Genomic DNA, 18,416 nt, shown 5'->3' with positions numbered 1-18,416 from the left:
GTATAGGAGAAACCTGTACTACGCTTAACGGCATTCTGGTAAAGAGGAGAAGCAGCTGGCCAGGCTTGACGCCATATTCTTTTCAGAATGGCTGCAGGTATTAGTAAAGCTTCTCACAGTGCACGTGGAACACATTTACAAGTATACAGAGTCAGTCACATGCCAGAAAAATAGCCATCCTGTAGCACTCCTCCAGCCTCCCTATTTTCATGAGCTGATGACAACTGATAAAGCCAGAAGACAATATTCCTCTGGCCTTTAAAGAGAGCCAGGCGGAATAAAAACACAGTGCAGGCTATATTCTATGCCCAGAAGTTGAAAGTACACTAACTTCAGGTAGTGCTCACAAAAGACTTTTAGAGCTGACAGGTCACTGAGATCACTCAGTCTAAGACTTTCATTATTGAGCCAAGGACACTTGGGCCAGGAGCAGGGAACAGCTAGCCTAACACCAGTTGGAGAAAGATCTGGGCCTTACAGATACTCCAGGATAACCTACACCAGGTATCTTATCACCACAGCAAGCCACTTCTCTTCATTTCCCAACAGTCCCTAAGGCTATGTGACCACTCTTCCTTTTAAAGGTGGATCAATTATATCATTTACCTTTTAATACTGAAATTTGGCTCATATAAAAATCTATGTAACTATAAATATGTTACAAAGCATCAAAATGATATGCCATTTAACTATCACAGAAATTTTTAAATACGGAAGCATGGTAAACATTTATCATACTTTCCAAATGTTACAGCTATAATTCTATTATGTCCTGATTTTTAAGCAAATTAACATTTATCCTAAATAGGTATTTTTAAAATATGAAATGTTTAAATGGGCATACTCAGTAAAAAATATGTAACTTGATATAATAACTTTAAATGACATTTTATTTAAAAAAATAAGCAAGCTTTGACACTACAGAAGCCATTTGAAGAGAAAAAATACAAACATGTAAACATAAATAACAGGACACACAGTACAATGGGAAATAAACAAAACTTCCACTCAATATTAAAATAAAGAGCAAAAATGATGCCTTCCTATACATTGTATGGCGCTATTCTACATGTTGTAGAAATACCAATGAACTTACCCACCACAGGCAATATTCCAAGATTATGTAGTCATCAAGGAAAGAGATTCCATCCAAGAAGAAGGAAAGCAATTCAAAAATCAAATAACTACATTCATTTCATTATTAAGTTAGTAGAATTAAAACAGAGAATTACTGCATTAGAAAAGAGCTGTTGTATTATAACTAAAAAACAATTTAGAAGAAGTAAATGACAATTTCAATAGGAAAACTAGAATGTTAATATTAATTCAGAGATCTACTACACTGTTTTTGTTTTGTTTTGTCTTGTTTTTGAGACAGAGTCTTGCTCTGTCGCCCAGGCTGGAGTACAGTGGCGCCACCTCAGCTCACTGCAACTTCCGCCTCCCGGGTTCAAGTGATTCTCATGTCTCAGCTGTAGTAGCTGGGATTACAGGCACACATCAACACATTTGGCTAATTTTTGTATTTTTAGTAGAGACAGGGTTTCACCATGTTGGCTAGGCTGGTCTCGAACTCCTGACTTCAAAGTGATCCACCTGCCTCGGCCTCCCAAAGCACTGGGATTACAAGCATGAGCCACCACACCTGGCCTACTACACTGTTGTACAACAAACTTTACTGCTTGGATACTAAAATAAAGGAGGATAAAATAATATTTTTGTAATTTTTTGTGAACAATATTTTACTACAAAAATAACCCAGCAGGGTTACAACAAGAATTCATTTGCAGTTGAGGTTTGGCATTAAAAAATCTAACAAGAGTTACATTAAAATAATAACACATTTCATTATGTGGACAGTTTCTCACCTCGTCTTCCTTCAAACACATCACTGATTTCTCTTAGCAGTGTTGACATGTCACTAATTTGGGATTCCCAAGCTTCACAAAACACATCTAGGTTTTCTTTTGCAATTTTACTAGATGGATGCAATGTCAATGTTTCAGCAGCAGAAATTATCTAAAGAAACACAATATACACCTGTGTGAATTTCAAAATCTTAGCCCTCAGAATAACTTTGGAGACTAAAGGTAAGTAAGTCTGCTGTTCAATTCAACTCAATAAACAACTATGAAGTAATTTCTATACACAAGCTCCATGTTGGGCAATATGAAGATACACAGTAGGACAAAATTTGCTGTTTCTTATAATCTGACCTGCAGATAAATAGTATGCATTATTATATACAAACCTGCATTCAGGGAGCAATTCTCTTCATTCCAGTAAAACTGTTTGAACAAAGTTGTTCCCAAATAATAATTCAAAGAGTTATACTCAGACCATAAAAAGTGTACTGTATACAGAGAGCAAAGGTAGCAATAATAGTGGTGGTGGTAACAGCAGTGGTAGTAGTAGGAAAGGTAGTGATAATAATAAGTAACATATATATACACCCATAAGTACTTGGTAGATGCATGCTTGAGATACTGTGTTTGGTGTCTGAGATATATTAATACATTAAAATCCCCCAAAATATACAAATAAAATACTACTTTTCCCAAATAAGCATTGTTCCCATCTTTCAGCCAGAAAAGTTGAAGCTCAGAGATACCCAGTAACTTGTGCCAGATCCTATTACAAGTATATACAGAGTCAACATCTAAACTCAGATCTACCTGATTCAAGTTCAGGCTCTTTCCATCACATCACACTGCCTCTAACAAAACACTTGTAAAGAGGGCAGAAATCATCCTGGTACTTTTACGTACCACCACGTGGGCTAAATAAATGTGTTGAATAAATAAATGAATTGTTGCAGAGACTGCTATGTTTTCATCAAAAATCTGTTTGTCTTCCCTCTGGATACACAGGAATATTACATTTCCCAGCCTCCCTAGTGAAGACGTAAGGCCAAGAGACCGAGTTCCGTTCCCACTTGAATATGGGTCACCACTTCCATCATAACTGATCCAAACCTCCCTCATGCCCCTCAGTGCTCCCTCCCTTCCACATCTGATGGTTCAGTGCACAGGATCCAGTAGGGTCTCTGAGGTCCTAAGGGCTAACGAGGCACAAAATGAAAGGAGACCAGATTGCCAAGAGGGAAAAAGACATACCATTAATTAGGACTTAATACAAGTGAGAAATAAACTGCTATTATATTAAGCCTGAGATTTTGGCATTTGGGGTTTTATTTAGTGTTAGCTACTACCTGAATGAATTAATGAATCAATTAACATTTTATCTTTCATATAATAATCACTCTGTAACACAAAGGATTTGATGGATGCTAATTGTAATATAGGCAGAAAATAGATGGCTGGGTTGAGTCTTCACACACCTCCTGACCTGACATTCAATAGAAATTAAACTTTAACTTCTACCTCAAAATAGAAGCCATCGACCAGACCAACCTACTGAAATCTCCTGATGGCCCATTAAATAAAATACACACACAAAAAGATCCAGGAGCTAGGAATTCAGAGTTCAGTCTTGATATATTCAGAGCAGATCCTTCTACCACTTTCACCTTCTATTCATGACAACAGTCATTGATTCTTTCTACCTTCTTGTTTCACAGACTGGGGATATTATATCAAACACTCATCCAGTAAGTAGTATTTTAGAGAATCCACTATGTGTAAAAATAATACTAGGTGCTGGGGATAAATAGGAAGATAAAAGCCCTCTATTATGAAGCTTATACTCTAGTGGGGATTTGGTACAATAAACAAGCACACAATTAAAATATTATCAATTATGATAAGCGCTATGAAGGAAATTAACAGGACAATGTGATAGAGATGCCCATTACTAACAAGTGATGTTGCTGTTCCACGGAGTTGATTATATAAGATTATTCACACACACATACATATACAACTAACACGACTATTCATTCACCTACTACATACTGGTAGGCACTGTGCCCACATTCCAGGTGCTGGGGAAACAGCTGTGAATGAAACAGATAAATGTCCCTGGCTTCATGGGACTTACCTTATAATAAGCAGTGGGGAGAGACACAATTAAAATAAATTATAAAATATTTTAGAAGGGAATAACAAATATGTATCAAAATAAAGGGTGAGAACGATGGAGGGCTTTAGGTGGTCACAGTATTTTAAGTTAGAGGGTCACTGAAAAGGTAAGGGAGCTACAGGAAAATCGAGGGGCAGTCATTTGGGATGAGGCAGAAACATTTCTGGAGTGTTCGAGGAATAGCAAGTAAGCCAGAGGAACAGACTGACATGAGCAAGAGGAAGGTGGCCAGTGGCCATGTAATGGATAAGCATAGATGGTAAGGACTGGATTTTCTTCTGAGTGAGAAAGTCACTGGAGAACTTATAGAAGATTAATATGATCAGGGCCATGTTAGCTAATATATTAATAGTTGGTTCCTTTGAATGAATTACAACTAGGTGCTCCTCCCTCTGGGGTGGGCATAGCGTCAAAGGCACGGCACTTGCCAAACAGATGGCAGTGTTATAAGAACAAGGTTCCCCTCTTCGGGGAAAGCAGGCACATAACTTGCCATGGACTACAGGCTAGATTTCGGCATTGCTCTCCTCTCAACTAGTGTACAAACTGTTCAGTTGTTCCCTCAGTATGTCTAACATTTTAAAGGAAGTATAAAAATAACATTGCCAAAGCAGAGATATCCAGAAATAAATTATCCCAGAGGCATGCTCAATGTCCTTAAATTATCCTTTTGTGAGGCAGATGGCAAAGACTAGGAGTAGAAGCTGAGGCTTTGGGAACAGAAAAAGCTTCTCAAGTTATACAGGTTATTAACAACAGGCTCTGCCACTATCCTAGGGAAGAAAATAGGACTATTCCTAATATCTCTGCTGCAATAGAAACAATAAACCAAAAATTGCAACCAGATGGCAAGCAGGGCCTGAGGATAGGAGCAACAACTGATTGCATATGGCAGGAGAGTCAAGCCCTCCAGTTCTATTGGAATCCATTCGCAGCCAAGGCAAGAAGAGTGACTCCCATGCCAATATCGAAGACACAGTTTCTCCCAGTAAACATGTCCCCTGGTTGTAATAAAGTGTACAGCAGATAATCATTGTGGAGGTTCATTCATATAATTCCTGCTTTCATGATAAGCCTTTTACACTGTTCTGTACAGGAGAGCATGAGATCATCCCTCCAACGTCCAACATGATTCTCCTAGAGGGCACAAACCATCATTGAGTCTAGGTCACTTGCACTGTGTTCAGCCATAAATCAAAGATCCAGGGACTCAACCTCTACTGCCCAATATTGCAAGTTAGGAGGAATCCTTTTGGCTGACAGTAAATAAATGAATATAAATAAAGTATAAATTAAAATATAAATAAAAGAACACCTGCAAAACTTTATTGTAGAGCTTAGACTCTAAAAAAGAAGGAAACAGCTGGATATGGTGGCTCATGCCTGTAATCCCAGCACTTTGGGAGGCTGAGGCAGGGGGATCACAAGGTCAGTGGTTTGAGACCAACCTGACCAACACGGTGAAACCCTGTCTCTACTAAAAATTAAAAAATTAGCCAGGTGTGGTGGCAAATGCCTGTAATCCCAGCTACTTAGGAGGCTGAGGCAGGAGAATCGCTTGAGCCTGGGAGGCAGAGGTTGCAGCGAGCCGAGATCACACCACTGCACTCTAGCCTGGGCGACAGAGCGAGACTCCGTCTCAAAAAAAAAAAAAAAAGGAGGAAGCTCTGTCTTTAAACACTTTCCTTAGATTAATTTGACAGGAACAGTATTAAATGAGATGATCAGTTTTAAAAGAGCTTTTGAAGATTATAGGGAGAAATGTTACCTCTACTATAGAAAATCCAGAAAAAAAACCCTAGCTACACAAGGATATTGTCATACAGGTATTTTCATATGTATATACATTCTCTATACATATGAAATTATGGAAATAATTTGTATACATACAAATCTGTACCCTACTTTTTTCATTTAACATTGAACAGAACATTCTTTCAGTGGTTGCTAATTCTGGTTATCATAATTATTATTTTAACACCATAATGTACTATTTGCCTAATTTAAGATAGTTATTTTGCTTCTGACTGGATCTTTTTCTTCCCCCAGATATAGACACTTGCTCTGTCGCCCAGCCTGGTGTACAGTGACACAATCATAGCTCACTACAGCTTCAAACTCCTGGACTCAAGCTATCCCCTTGCCTCAGCCTCCTGAGCAGCTAGGACTACAGGTATGCACCACTGCGCATGGGTAATTTTTATTTTTTGCAGAGACAGGGTCTTGCTGTGTGACCCAGGGTAGTCTCAAACTCCTGTACTCAAGCGATCCTCCTAAATCAGCCTCGCAAAGTGCTGGGTTACAGGTGTTAGCCACCATGCCCGGTCCCAATTGAATCTTACAAGTAATGTCATAACATCGTTTTGTTTGTGTCTTAGTCTCATGTCCTAAGTATTACCACGAAACGTATTTGAATATTAGGTTGAAATGTGAGTATTACATAACATATGGCTTCTTATGTCATGATAACTTAATCTCCAAACATGTTATAACAAGTGCATTGTAAACAGCTTCCTTTAAAATACATGTAAACTAGAGTATTAGTTAAATGAACCAGTCTCCAATTTGGCAGATGACCAGCTCCAATGGAAGGTTAGCCATGTTCTGGCACACTACCAACAGAAATTCCATTATCTTTCTTTCTCTACGTAGATTTGGACTTTAGTTATGAAGAACCATTTATAGCTTCCATCCACACAATTTCTTACAACACTCAGATAGGACACAATACAGAAGGAGCAATCTGCTATTATCATACCTGTTGGCCAGTCACCTGAAATGTCTCCTCTGCATGTATACAGGTTATTTCCATAGGTTCTGTCCCAGATATGTGTCGTAACAATCGACAGGTCTACAAGAAAACATGTCTACAGTTAACTTTCACATCCTCATCCTCCACAATACATAGTATCATTTTATAATTAAAAAGAAAATTTTACAAATAAAATTTCTTAAAACCTATTAAAATAAACTGAAACATTACTGAGAAGATTATCATATTATATTGGTCACCAATAGATTCTCTGGGAACAAAGCAGATACCAATAAAGGTATAACACTGTTTCTACTTTCTATCCAATCATAGCAAGGTGGTTACAGAATATTAGAAACATAAGGAACCTTTGGAAGGACCTAGTAGTGCCCACATATTTTATACATAAAGAAATTTGGCTCAGAGAAGTAACTTGCCCAAGGTCTCATAGCTAAACTATGTCAGAGTTGCTACAAGCTACACGTTCTATCAACACCATCCTCCAATGGAGCTAACATTGGATTAGGCAGACTGGTATAATAAGGAGAGACCCTATATCAGAGGAAATTACTGAAAATCTTGACGCTTAAAACAGAAAATCAGAGAACATTTTTTTTCAATGTTAAAAAGATTTGTTGCAGGATTCCTAAAATAAGCAGTTTTCCTATAGTTATAATATTTGGTTTATAAACATAGCAGCATCAAATTTATTAAATGAAGAAGCTATATCTATAGTCATTTTAAGAATGTTCCCCCAGAAGTTTTTAGGCTTCTATGTAAACAAGTAAAGAAGGGCCGGGCGCGGTGGCTCAAGCCTGTAATCCCAGCACTTTGGGAGGCCGAGACGGGCGGATCACTAGGTCAGGAGATCGAGACCATCCTGGCTAACACTGTGAAACCCCGTCTCTACTAAAAAAATACAAAAAGCTAGCCGGGCGAGGTGGCGGTCGCCTGTAGTCCCAGCTACTCGGGAGGCTGAGGCAGGAGAATGGCGTAAACCCGGAGGCGGAGCTTGCAGTGAGCTGAGATCCGGCCACTGCACTCCAGCCCGGCGACAGAGCGAGACTCCGTCTCAAAAAAAAAAAAAAAAAAAAAGGAGGCTGGGCGCGGTGGCTCAAGCCTGTAATCCCAGCACTTTGGGAGGCCGAGGCGGGCGGATCACGAGGTCAGGAGATCGAGACCATTCTGGCTAACACGGTGAAACCCCGTCTCTACTAAAAATACAAAAAACTAGCCGGGCGAGGTGGCGGGCGCCTGTAGTCCCAGCTACTTGGGAGGCTGAGGCAGGAGAATGGCGTAAACCCGGGAGGCGGAGCTTGCAGTGAGCTGAGATCCAGCCACTGCACTCCAGCCTGGGCGACAGAGCAAGACTCCGTCTAAAAAAAAAAAAAAAAACAAGTAAAGGAGAGGAAGCCAGTTCAATTCGTCTAAAGGTTCCTTTTAACCATTAGTCTTTGAGATTTGGTGAGCAGGGTATGTTAGATTATGTGAAGATAGTTAGATGGTTCATATCTGTGCATTTATATACATATTGGCTAGCAATTACCTCATACATATAAGCTATACATGGGTTCAGTTTTTTGTTCGGTTAGTGATATGGTTTGGCTGTGTCCCCACCCAAATCTCACCTTGAATTGGTAATAATCCCCGCATGTCAAGGGCAGGACCAGGTGGAAGTAACTGAATCATGGGGGCAGTTTCCTCCATATTGTTCTCGTGATAGTGAATAAATCTCATGGGATCTGATGGTTTTATAAACGGGAATTCCCCTGTACATACTCTCTTGCCTGCTGCCATGGAAGATGTGCCTTTGCTCCTCCTTTGCCTTCTGCTTTGATTACGAGGCCTCCTCTGCCATGTGGAACTGTGAGTTCATTAAACACCCCCCCCTTTTTTTTTTAAATAAATTACCCAGTCTTGAGTATGTCTTTAACAGCAGAGTGAGAACAGACTAATATAGTTGGGGTTTTTTTCTAGTAGATATCTGACATTTTCAATAGGCAGAAGGCTCAGAATATCAATTAATAAGCCTAACTGGAATTACAACACAAGTGTCAGGTGAAGCATCAGTAACTCATAACTAAGATTTGGAATTGTGTGTCAGATGTCTTCTCGTTGTCCCTCCTTAACTGCTCTCCTCCCTTCTCACATCTGCCATTTGCCCTGGGAGACTGACCTATATTGTCTACACCTATGTTTGGATAATTGGGATTATCCTAATGGGATATCCAATGGGAAGCCCCATCCACAGATGAACAGAACTGAGGAGAGAATGGGTTTTGACTCCCACGCTCCTTGACTCCCACACTCCTCGACTCCCATGCTCCTCCCAGAAGGGTCGCCTTGGGCTGTCTCTGGGCCTAGTCCTAAAATCACAAAGCTCTCAAGGCAGTTCTCTGAAAGGCTTCCACATTCCACATTCCCCTGTTAATGTGGGCCTGGGGTGGTACCAGTCTTGCTACCACTCGCCCCAATTACTGTTCTCTCATGTATGTTTCCCTCATGCCCTGTCTATGTAATTGCAAATAGCTTCTTTATTAAACTCTCTTCAAATTATCCTAATTTGAGTGTGCCATCTCCTCCCTGCTGAGACCCTGATGGATTCAAACAGAAACAAGGTCATACGACGTACCTCCATGGCTCTACTCCAAGGTCTAACTTCTCTGAGAGGATAAGGAAAAGAAGATTAAGAAGTTCTTTTGTGGGTCTTAGCACTTTTTTTGTTTTGTTTTAGAGACCAGACTGTTGCAGGAACAGAACAGATACATGCTATGCTTTTAAGATTCCAAAGGAGAGAGAAAATGCTCAGATAAATTAACCCAAAACTGTATTTGTGTTAACATTCCCACATAGTTTAATAAAGCCATTATTAAACTACAATTTCTTTAGCACCTTGTTTACTCACCTCAACAAGCTGCTCTTTCTGTTCAGAGAGTTTACAGGCATATTCAGCCAAAGCTTCTAAATTTCCTTCTACTCCAGTAAGTTTTAATGCTTTTAGAACCACATGATCAGCATGGTATTTTAATAGATCTGCTGCCAGCTGTGTTGCTGTACTATGAAGCTGCAGATGTGTGTGTGGGTGGGGGAGTGGGGGTTGGAGAAGGAGAAGGGTGATGAAGGAAAGAAAACAAACAATAACATTTTGTGACCAAGCACCACATCAGCACTTTAAAACTACTGACAAAGAGAAGCTGCAAAGCAGTTCCATGGGTTCCACTGAGGGGAGGGTGTAAAGTTCCCTGTGTAACAGTAGGAGTTGTGTAGCACTGGTGAGCTTACAGTTTCTCTCAAGGGCAGGAGTGATATCTAATTCATCCCTTAACCCCCTGGTGCTAGTGCTAATGCTGTTTCTAGAAGATGAACTGGTTATTCAATGGCTGAGTAATCTTGTCTCTTTTTCATTCTGTTATCAACCAGTTCTTTCCCATGTAGCTTCTCCCTTAGGTGAAAAATGCTTCTGCTATCTTAAAGTTGGTGAGAAATGAAACAGCATTAAGAGTATTAAGAGTAGGCCGGGCGCGGTGGCTCAAGCCTGTAATCCCAGCACTTTGGGAGGCCGAGACGGGCGGATCACGAGGTCAGGAGATCTAGACCATCCTGGCTAACACAGTGAAACCCCGTCTCTACTAAAAATACAAAAACTAGCCGGGCGAGGTGGCGGGCGCCTGTAGTCCCAGCTACTCGGGAGGCTGAGGCAGGAGAATGGCGTAAACCGGGAGGCGGAGCTTGCAGTGAGCCGAGATCCGGCCACTGCACTCCAGTCCGGGTGACAGAGCGAGACTCCGTCTCAAAAAAAAAAAAAAAAAAAAAAAGAGTATTAAGAGTGCAATATTTACAGTACTAAGAAAATTGGCATTTTGTGAACCTTAATAAGTTCTTTTTTTTTTTTTTTTTTTTTTTGAGACGGAGTCTCGCTCTGTCGCCCAGGCTGGAGTGCAGTGGCCGGATCTCGGCTCACTGCAAGCTCCGCCTCCCGGGTTTACGCCATTCTCCTGCCTCAGCCTCCCGAGTAGCTGGGACTACAGGCGCCCGCCACGGCGCCCGCCACCTCGCCCGGCTAGTTTTTTGTATTTTTAGTAGAGACGGGGTTTCACCGTGTTAGCCAGAATGGTCTCGATCTCCTGACCTCGTGATCCGCCCACCTCGGCCTCCCAAAGTGCTGGGATTACAGGCTTGAGCCACCGCGCCCCGCCCATTAATAAGTTCTTTAGCATACTTTTGAAAAAGTACCAATATGAGATTCAGTCAGTTAGGTATTTAACAAAATTTATTAAAAACCTATATCATGGCAAGCACTGTAGCACTGTACTAGAGGCTGGGCATACATGACAAGTAGGACACAACCCCTGCTCTCAGGGAGGTCAGAATCTGTCTGTAGTTGCAATCCAGATCTTTACTCTCTATCTCTATGAACAAATTGGGTCCCAGGAAAAACAGCAGATTAAAGGGTGATACAAACCCCATGGTTTTATTGACTTTGGGTGGAATGCATGGCTCACTCTTAGTGGATATCTTTGGACATTATTACTCCAAAATCTTTTCTTCTTATCTTGCCTTTTTTTTTTTTTAATGACATGACAGGTTATTTGGGGGTTGTCCAAAAATAGGTCATTTTTAATAACATTGTTCTCAGAAAACTCTGACTTTGAATTAAATCTATTTGAATGAAGTGACTTCTTTTTTCCTGGAAGTAATCCAATCTCAATTCAAATTAGAGGATTGTCTCCAAAATTAACAATAGGATAGTCTCTACATTCATTCAACTAAGTGAGAATAATTACAGTTAGAACAAAGAAACTAAAATTCACTTTCCTTCAGAAACTAAATGCCACATAAGAACTTAAAAAGATTTTGTTTTGCCAGCAGGACTGTAGAGAATATCTAATGCCATTCATTTATTTTACAGACTATGAAACAGCTCCACAGAGACTGTGTCTTGCCAAGGTCACGTAACTCTTGTCACGTGTGAGAGAGGGAGGCAGGACAAACGCAAAGTTCCTGCTCTATGCCATGTCCTGACAGCAGCCTTATATACATTATCTCCCTTAATCCTTACAAGAATTCTATGAGGTTGACGTGGATATACCCATATAAGAGGTAACGAAAATGAAGCCTATGGAAAGCCACTCAGTCTATCACCAGTAGACCATGTTCTACTGATAGTCAGGATTTTAACAATACTTTAGTTAAAACTGAATAGTCTGGAATAAAATGTGTAGGGTTTTTTCTTTCCTTTTTGTTTTATTTTGTTTTTTCCTTGTGTCAAGGGCAGCAGGCTTTATTATAAAGCATAGAAAACCATGTCTTTCTATATTTAACAGGATGTTTAAATGATTTCAATAGACATATCAGCACCAAGTAAGATGTGAAACAGATCACCATGTACATAATTTATATAAGAAACATCCAAAAACCAATTTCAGCCAGGCATGATGGCTTACACCTATAATCCCAGCACTTTGGGAGGCCAAGGTGGAAACACTGCTTGAGAACAGCCTGAGCTTATAATAGTGAGACTCGGTCTCTACAAAAAATTAGCCAGACATGGTGGCATGCACCTGTGGCCCAGCTACATGGGAGGATGAGGCAGGAGGATCACTTGAGAGGTCAAGGCTGCAGTGAGCCATGTTCGCACCATTGTCTGGGCAAGAAAGTGAGACCCCATCTCAAAAATAAGAAAATGTTTTTAAAATTCTAATTTCATTGTCTTGAGCCCTTGACCATCTTCAAGAATACAAAAGAATTAAGCCCAGGTGCAGTGGCTCACTTTGGGAGGCCAAGGCAGGTGGATCCCTTGAGGTCAGGAGTTTGAGACTAGCCTGGCCAACATGGTGAAACCCCATTTCTACTAAAAATACAAAAATTAGCTGGGTGTGATGGCTTGCATCTGTAATCCCAGCTACTCAGGAGGCTGAGGTATGAGAATCGCACTTGAACCCCTGAGGTGGAGGTGGCAGTGAGCCAAGATCACGCCACTGCACTCCAGCTTGGGCAACAGAGTGAGACTCTACCTTAAAAAATAAATAACACTGTAATCCCAGCACTTTGGGAGGCCGAGACGGGCGGATCACTAGGTCAGGAGATCGAGACCATCCTGGCTAACACGGTGAAACCCCGTCTCTACTAAAAAAATACAAAAAACTAGCCGGGCGAGGTGGCGGGCGCCTGTAGTCCCAGCTACTCGGGAGGCTGAGGCGAGAGAATGGCGTAAACCCGGGAGGCGAGGCGGAGCTTGCAGTGAGCTGAGATCCGGCCACTGCACTCCAGCCTGGGCGACAGAGCGAGACTCCGTCTCAAAAAAAAAAAATAAATAAATAAATAAATAAATAACAAAAATAAAAGAATTAAGAAAGCAGAGTTACAGGAAAGGAGAGGTCTGTGTGAGGAGGGTCTGTCTGGAGAGCTGCTGGGTGCCCACTGTGACTCCCTCCTCTAGGCGTGCCTCAAAGTGGAGGGAGCAACAGGATATAGGGGTTGAGGGGAGGGGGTGGGGGTTGCGGGGGGCGACAGGAAAGCCTCTGAAGAACCACTGAAGTATCCATGAGAGTGAGAGTCTGCTGTAAATGTCTACCAAGCCCAAAGCCATTTGATAAGGGTGCTGGTCACTAAAAACCTTCTGCCTCTCAACTTTCTCTCCTCTCTCTCTATGCCACAACGTAACAAAAATCAACAACAGCTACATAATGGAGGGTGAGGAAAGTGAAAAAGGCAGAAGAGACCACATCTTCCCAAAAGCTCTATCTAGTTGGAGCTGGGAAAATAGGGAACAGGGGAGAAGCTCTACAACTAAATGAAGATTTAAATACTGATTAATATATTGGAGGGAACATTCTAAGTTTTCAACCGAGATCGTGTTTTGTGACTTAAAGCAGGAATTGGCAAATTTTTTCTGTAATAGGCCAGAGAGTAAATATTTTAGGCCCTATTGCGACTATTCAACTCTGCTGTTGTAGTGAGAAAACAGTAGACAGTAGGTCCATGGGCAGCATTGTGTCCCCATACACTCTACTGACGAAAACGGTCCAGTTGTAGTTTGTGAACACCTGACTTAAAGTGACCATAGGACTTTCAATAACCTGAGAATGGCCAAGTAAGTCATGAGATGACCAACTTTTTATTCAGGGAGCAGGGAAACCGTCTCAACCAAAGGAATATTTTTTTTAATTTACTTCAGTGAGATAGAATGCATATACAACAAAAGGTACCCATTTTAAAGGTACTGTTCAGTGAGTTTTGATGAACATACACGGCCACGTAACCACCACAACAATTAATTTTGAACATTTCCAACATGCCAAAAAGTCCTCCTGTGCCCTTTTGCAGTAAATATACCCCAACCTCTGACATGAGATAGCCACTGATCTGATTTATGTCATTATAAATTAGTTTTGCCTTTTCTAGAATCGTTTTTTTCTAAATGGAATTTTATACATATAATCATTTGTGTCTGGCTTCTTTTGCTTAGTATGTCTTAGTGATTCATCCATATTGTTGCATGTATCAATACTGTTCTCCTTTATTGCTGAATAGTATTTGGTAGAATTATTCCAAAATTCATTTATCAATTCCTCTGTTGATGGAATTCTAGGTGGTTCTTAGTTTTAATAAAGCTATGAAAATTCATGTACAAACTTTGAGAATGAGGGCATTAATAAAATCATGGCTTCAAAATAACTATGTCAAAGGAAAACTTTTTTTTTTTTTTTCTTTTGAGACAGGGTCTCACTCTGGCACCCAGGCTGAAGTGCAGCAGCGCGATCATGGCTCACTGCAGCCTTGAGCCCTGGGGATCGGGTGATTCTCCCATTTCAGCCTCCTGAGTAGCTGGGACTACAGGCGCTAACCACCACACCTGGCTAATCTTTTGTGTTTTTTGTAGAGATGGGGTTTCGCCATGTTGCCCAGGCTAATCTCGAACTCCTAGGATCAAGTGATCCTCCCACCTTGGCCTCCCCACAGTGCTGGAATTACGGGTATGAGCCACCATGCCTGGCCTCAAAGGAAAACTTTCAAAACCATTTTCTAGGCACAGAGACATACTAATACTAATGCATTTCATACACCCATACAACATGAAAATTAGCAAAGAATTAGAAGAAGCTAAATTTCAAACTATACTTACTTCTTTCTTAAGTTCATTAAGACTGTGACTGATTTTCAAAATACTGAGTTCCAGTTCTTCAGTGATGCTTTTTGTTTTCTTGCTTTGCTAAAAATTTTAAAAAGTATATATGTAGTGTTACCGCATCTCTTTAATCTGTTAATTCCAATTTTATTTGAACTGTAAATTGTAATAAATTTTAATATTATTCTGTGAACTATAAAAGTAGGTTTTCAAAATTTACCTGTTTAAAGTTACAGTGGAAAATAAAATTTCAGTTTAGTTATATTTTTCAATGCTAACTACAAATAGGTGAACTTTTGGTTTTTGTTTATTTATTTTTCTGTGAACCTATGGATTATATTGAAAGGTGAAAATTTAAAATCTAATTTTTTTTTTTTTTTTTTTTTTTTAGTAGAGACGGGGTTTCACCGTGTTAGCCAGGATGGTCTCGATCTCCTGACCTCGTGATCCGCCCGTCTCGGCCTCCCAAAGTGCTGGGATTACAGGCTTGAGCCACCGCGCCCGGCCAAATCTAATTTTCTTTAATAAATTCATCAAGTCTAAAATTGATCTCTTTTATTTTCTGCCTAGAATGTCCATGCTTTCACTCCTAACCTAGTTAAAAATTAAAATCCTACTCGTCTTTAAGATCTTACATAAACGTCTTTTTCTCAGAAAGGTTTTTTCAGATCACTCAATCTAAATCAGACCCTCTTCTTACTCACTGTAATCTTTTTGCTCAATAATCATCCCAATTTGCAATTACATATTTATTTTTTCAGTCCAAACCATCTGGAATTTTTTATTTTTTGTTTGTTTAAAGTCTATCTTCCCCACTAGACCATGAAAGCTGGGTTCACATCTATTTTGCACACCACTAAATCCACAGTATCTGGCATAGCAAAGGATAGGTAGAAGAGATTCAATTCTTTGCATGATAAATAAAAATTAAATATCAATATTTCATGAAGCCTTCTTAAGCCCTCTCCCTAAATATAAGTTTGTCCTCCTTCAAACCGTCTCAATGCATAGTCTACACTTTCTCTTAGGATACTTACAAAGCTATCTGTACTTGTCTCACCCCTTCCCACAAATTTCTATATTGTAAAATTCTTGCAGACAAAGATTTTATCTTATTCATCTTTAGATTTATGGTGTTTGGCATATAAAAGTCACCAATAACAACTGCTGAAAAAAATGAATGAACGAAAAACACATCTAGCATGCAGGATCAGAGATCTGAGTGCTTGTGAAATATGCACAGGGTAAATTTGCTAAATTTGTGACATTTGCTAATTGCAAATTTGAGTATTAATAGAATCACATTCCCAACACAGAGTATTTCATCGCAAGCAACTCTTTATAGTGAGTGTTGGACTTAAAATTTAACACTGTAGCAATCTACACTTCAGATTGTGTATCACACAGATAATTCAAACTAAACACAAAACAGTGCTCAAGTCTCTCACACCACTCTACTTTAGGGCAAGATTCCATGTTAATAAGAATATGTGCACTACTGTGATGCCAAGAAAATATCTGAGAAATCTGTGATTCATATCTATGTTCATTCATAAATTAATCTATTTACAAGGAAATCAACTGCTGCTTCTTTCTTCAGTTTCAGCCATATCCACCCTCCTTCATCATCTTTACTGGCAAAGCTTTGTTCATTACTTCCAGATTTGTACTACGGCTCTTGTATATTATAAGCCACGTTAAATACTTTTTTGACAGAGCCTGGGCCTAAGAAATAAATAATCCTAGAGACATATCCCAGGGCTCTGTCTCTCCATTTTGCAATCCACCTGCTATACGAGACTGTGTACACACTTCCTATGCTGTCCCATTTCCGTCAGTCTTGGCCGTTCATTCTTGCCCAAATAAGCTCCTCTGCTTGAAGCTCACCAACAGCCCATTTAAGGCTCATAGAGTGGCCGCCCACCAATTTTAGACCAGGAATTTGTGCAAGGGTGAAAAGCTTTTACTTGCCAGCTGGATCTACCCTTGTTTTCATTGAATCTACACCCCAATAAGTTTTCCAAATCACTGTGTCTATAAATCAGCTGTCCTCAGACGTAAGAACTGTGTACATCTGAATGGCTCCAGCAGTCAGGCTCAGGTCCCAAGAACTTCTAGATGGGGGTCTACTCCTCTGTTCTTCACTCTGAAGAAGCATTTTGGGGAGGAATTTTCCAGAGGTGAGTTTGGTGAAAGAGTGGGGACAACAGAGTAAACTAGTGATAGTGACAAAGGCATAGATTTCAGACTGGCTAGAATGAGAGTCAACAGGCCTGGAAATAAATGTCAAGTACTGTGAGTGCTAGATGGGAAGGATATTTTGGCCAACTACTAGGAGGGAGAAAAGGGATGAGACATCCTGTCCCATTCTGGAACAAATTCATACTCCTGGTGATTATGTTAGCTTCCACATCTTGCAAAACTTTATGGGAAAGCCATTACATAAGATTTACTTTGATTTTTAAAAAAGTTCTTACAGCTTGAATCCACACAGAAATTAACTGCTGCAGTTCCATTCTCGCCTGAGTTGACAGTTCCAAGATGCGTTCCCTGTGCTCATGGCTGGTGTAGGCAGAATCAGTAAAGTCCTCCGTACGCTCCAAGATGACTTCCAATGTCACAGAAAGGTTCTCTTTGGACTGAAAATAAAGATTCTCCCGAAGAGCTTCAATATTCATCTGAGAACAAAAAGGACATCCATCCATCAATGTGAGTCAATATACACACTTGACCAAAATGGGTTGTAATTTCTAACAGTGCCCAGGAAAACACTAACATTTTCTTTTCCCAAGCTGAGGGGAAATACAGCCACCAATGATATCTATATTCTCCACTAACCCAGGAGGACACATTGCTCAAAAGCCTTCAATATACATGCAAAGCATCATTCCTAGAGTAATTAATACAATGACATTCCTGTGGGATCAATGAATACTAAGGCAGAAAGAGCATCATCCTGTAGCAACCAGCAGGAAAAATGAACCAGCCTCCAGGTAAAAGATTTGCACCTGAGAAAATGCGTAGGCAAAGTCCTGGAAGATAAGTTACACCCAAATATGACATGTGCTGAGCCCAGGGGAAAGGATGATGTGGAAGATGTGGGGTGTGAGAAGGACTGGGGAAGGCATCCATTTTTCCTTCATTAATTCAACAAAGACTCTCCTAGTTACCTAACTGGTCTCCCTAAATTTTGTTTAAAGTCCCCAATAGCACCTTACTGACCCAAACATCCTCTACCAGAGGGTCTATATAATCTAAAATATAAACCGTCTGATACTGCCACCTCCCTCTAGTAGCTCCTCACTATCTATAGAGAATCAAGCCCAAACATCTATGGTATAGCACAAAATCCTGTATGGCCTGTCTTTATATACCTCTCTAACAGTCTATCTCACCCCTTGAACCCCCTAACAACCTTTCACTTCAGCCACCCTGTTTGGAGCTCCTTGACTATGTGATGAACACATGCTCATGTACGCAGTCTTTCTCTCTCAG

General features: G+C 40.3%; 1 protein-coding gene across 4 annotated transcripts in view; it reads right to left on the bottom strand.

The window, feature by feature from the left end:
- CTNNAL1 (catenin alpha like 1) overlaps positions 1–18,416 on the bottom strand; it is an 80,552-nt gene that overhangs the window by 29,278 nt on the left and 32,858 nt on the right. For 3 of the 4 annotated variants that reach the window (XM_033237880.1, XM_033237882.1, XM_033237879.1), the window contains exons 7-11: positions 17,399–17,599; positions 14,919–15,005; positions 9,699–9,857; positions 6,800–6,892; positions 1,869–2,019 (exon numbers count right to left, since the gene is read on the bottom strand). In XM_033237880.1, the coding sequence (XP_033093771.1) occupies positions 1,869–2,019; positions 6,800–6,892; positions 9,699–9,857; positions 14,919–15,005; positions 17,399–17,599 (691 nt within the window). The remainder of the gene's footprint in view (positions 1–1,868; positions 2,020–6,799; positions 6,893–9,698; positions 9,858–14,918; positions 15,006–17,398; positions 17,600–18,416) is intronic. The other variant, XM_033237881.1, reaches the window with a different exon arrangement.

This window comes from Trachypithecus francoisi, unplaced genomic scaffold (genome assembly GCF_009764315.1).
Source record: "Trachypithecus francoisi isolate TF-2019V2 unplaced genomic scaffold, Tfra_2.0 Lachesis_group16, whole genome shotgun sequence".
Classification (NCBI taxonomy): domain Eukaryota; kingdom Metazoa; phylum Chordata; class Mammalia; order Primates; family Cercopithecidae; genus Trachypithecus; species Trachypithecus francoisi.
Note: the sequence above shows the minus strand (reverse complement) of the source record. Positions and strands in the feature narration are given on the sequence as shown.